This window comes from Camelina sativa, chromosome 7 (genome assembly GCF_030686135.1).
Source record: "Camelina sativa cultivar CO46 ecotype springtype chromosome 7, ASM3068613v1".
NCBI lineage: Eukaryota > Viridiplantae > Streptophyta > Magnoliopsida > Brassicales > Brassicaceae > Camelina > Camelina sativa.
Genome location: NC_141886.1, coordinates 10,245,380 through 10,248,826, shown reverse-complemented (window position 1 = coordinate 10,248,826; position 3,447 = coordinate 10,245,380). Strand labels below are relative to the sequence as shown.

General features: G+C 38.3%; 1 protein-coding gene across 1 annotated transcript; it reads right to left on the bottom strand.

Annotated features, from left to right (window-relative positions):
- Positions 1-1,209: 1,209 nt before the first annotated feature.
- On the bottom strand, positions 1,210-2,860 carry LOC104704511 (uncharacterized). The gene is made up of 2 exons (XM_010420586.2): positions 2,034-2,860; positions 1,210-1,606 (listed from the first exon to the last, which is right to left on the bottom strand). The coding sequence occupies exons 1-2, from the start codon at positions 2,858-2,860 to the stop codon at positions 1,210-1,212; spliced, it is 1,224 nt and encodes a 407-aa protein (XP_010418888.2).
- Positions 2,861-3,447: the final 587 nt, after the last annotated feature.

Genomic DNA, 3,447 nt, shown 5'->3' with positions numbered 1-3,447 from the left:
CATATTGGCGAACCCAATCACTATAATCTTCATCTCTTTTCGATGTGGCTTCATCATCAATGAGTTCTGGTTATTCATATCGAATTTGAGCGTCCAACACACTGTTTTTCCCAACATATAGAAGACAATTAATCCATAAATATATTGAAGAGAAATCGTTATAAAAATAAATCTAAACATATACCTCTCTAGGGGACGAAAGTAATCACAATTCTGCAATACATATGCATGTGCGCATTTTTGATCTTTCTCAGACAGCCAAAACTCTGTAATTTGGCCACTAGGACGACCGACTTGAGTGAATATATCCGGTACGAGTACTAGATATACAGGAACTTCACCCGCATCATATCGCAATGACCTGAAAAATATTTAAAACATTAATTAGCTTTTCATGTTAATTTAAAAGACCATTATATATTATACTGTACGTATGAAATACCTCCTTCTACTAGCTGTAGAAATGTTTGAAGCAAAGTAGTGTTCAGAGAAGTAAGATATCGCATCATTAATATATTATTGAACGATTGATCCCGCTGGATATCTTTTGTTTCTTGCCTTCTCTTTCAAGCATTTAAAAAAACTTTCGAAGGGATACATCCACCTATATTGGACTGGACCACCAAGTCAGGCTTCATATGGTAGGTGTACAGGGAGGTGCTCCATGACATCAAAGAACGAAAGTGGGAATATTTTCTCCGAATTGCACAAAATCATCACAATATTCGCTTTCAGGACTTGGACGTGACTTAGCTCCAATGATCGACTACTTAAGTCACGGAAAAATGATCCGATCCCTACAATATATAAATGAAATTATTAATTAATTTGACATGTCACGTGGTAACAACTCTGCAAACACAAATGGAAGCAATCGTTCCATAAAGACATGGCAATCGTGACTTTTCATTCCTGAAAACTTCCCAGCCTTGGTGTCTGCACAACTAGCTAAAGCAGCTACATACCCATCTGGAAATTTAACATCTTCTTTGACCCATTGAAGTAGGCTTTTTTTTCCTTTCGCACTCCATCTCCAAATAGGAAATGAGCTCTCCCACCAGCATCAACATGTAATTGACTTCGATCACAAAATCTTGCAACATCCAAGCGGGACCTCACATTGTCTTTTGATTTGTCTTTCACATTCATAACAGTGTAAATGAGATTATCGAGAATATTCTTCTCAATATGCATCACATCATGATTGTGTCATAAGTTAAGATCGGTCCAATAAGGGAGCTTCCACAAGATGCTTTCGTTGTGCCAATTATGCCAACTTCCATAGCCATCCACTTTATTTTCATGCCCATTTCCTCCGCAGTGAGACGTCTTTGGCGGCTCAACATTTCTTATATGCTCATGTAAGACCTGTTCACCCGTCAAATATTGCGGTGGATAGTCGTTCAATGTGTGATTACCTTTCAGAAAGTGTTTTTTATCCTTTCGCATTGGATGATTAGCAGGAAGAAATCTCATGTGGCAATCAAACCAACATGTCTTCCTACCAGATGGCAATTGAAATGCATTTGTATCGTCCATACAAATTGGGCAAGCTAATATTTCGTGTGCTGTCCATCCTGACAACATGCAATATGCTGGGAAATCGCTGAAAGTCCACAAAAGGACAGCCTTAAGGTTGAAATTTTTATCTAAGGACAAATCATATGCCTCCACTCCATTATACCATAACTCTGTTAATTCATCGATTAATGGTTGGAGAAAAATGTCAAGACTAGCTCATGGATGATTCGGTCCTGAATTCAAAATCGTCAGAAACAAATACTCTGTGTTCATGCACATCCTAAGAGGCAAGTTGTATGGAGTCAATATCACTGGCCATAACGAATGGTGTTTTGACATCCCAAAAGGATGGAAACCATCTGTACATAATCCAAGATAAACATTACGTGGTTCTACTGCAAATGAGGGATGCAACTACTGAAAATTCTTCCACTCAGCCGCATCTGAAGGATGACATATTAATCCCTCCTCAGAGCTATACTCAGCTTACCATCTCATATAAGCTGCAGTACATTCTCTTCAGCCTTTCTGCAATCGGTAAATACCACATCTTACTGAACGGTATTCTTGTTCTTCCTTCACTAGCCTTATACCTTGGTTTTCTGCAGAACTTGCAATGCTCCAACTTCTCATCATCTTTCCAAAAGAGCATACAATTATCTATACATACATCATATGCATGAGACGATAATCCTAGCTTTCGCATCAAAGTCTCCGTCTGATAGTATGAACCGGTTGCCTGATTACCCTCTGGTAAATACTTCGTAAACAATCTTGTCCATGAATTCATACAATTTTCTGACAAATTGTTGTTAACCTTATTGTTCGTGAACCGAGCTGCCAACGATAACTGCGACTGCCCTTCCCGACATCCATCATACAGTGGAGTGTTTACACCAGCTAACATATCATAAAACCGTTTTGCTTCTTGGGTGGGTTTTTCATGAACATGATCATTTCCACTTTCATGTTCACAACCATGAAATGCATCATTCACCATCCCAACATATACATTCTCCCCATCAAATCCTATTGGTTCACTAGCACTAGCATAATCTGTATTATTAGCATAATGACTACTAGTTCCTTCCCCAACAACATCATAATCTTCACCATGTTCATACCATACATAATAGTTAGGCATAAACCCCCTACTTAGCACATGATTCGAAACTGAGGCAGCTTTCAATGACTTCGAATTGTGACATACTACACAAGGGCAGTAAAACCTACCTCTGCTATTTTGTGCATGGCTACTGGCAAAATCGATGAACTCTTCCACACCCGCCGAATAATCCAATGAGATATGATTAGTGAATGGATCGATCCGATTGTACATCCATGCTCTTGATGGATTGTTCCACAATATTTTTTTTTCTTTCTCTCTTGTTTTTTTTTCTTTTTTTTTCCTCTCGTTTTTTTTTCATTTCTTTCTTACGTTTTTTGTCTCTTTGGAATCGATGTAAATGAAGGAAGAAGTGGTGGCATATATATAAGAGAAATTTTGCGACTCTTTTGCGACTATTATAGAAAGAGTCACAAAATTTCAGTACACCTAACACACTTTTGCACCTTTTTTGCCGACATGATGCGACTCTTTTGCGACCGTTTTCATAGGAGTCCCAAAAGTTGAGTACATCTAGCTTCCACATTCTCAACGTTTTTTGCCCACATGCAGCGACGACTTTGCTACTAAATGATAATTGATATATCATGGTTTTTGTGGTTTTTAACCATGGTATAAGTGTGCGTTTTTGAGTCTTTTGATTTGTTTTCTAGGTTATTTTTGAGTCTTTATAGGTTTAGGTACTCATTGGCACGGATGGAACACAAAGGAGCTAAAAATGATGATTTGGAGCATATTCAAAGCATTAAGGCTGATCAACGAACGTGGGAGTCGAGTTCAAGAGTATGCATCGACCGATG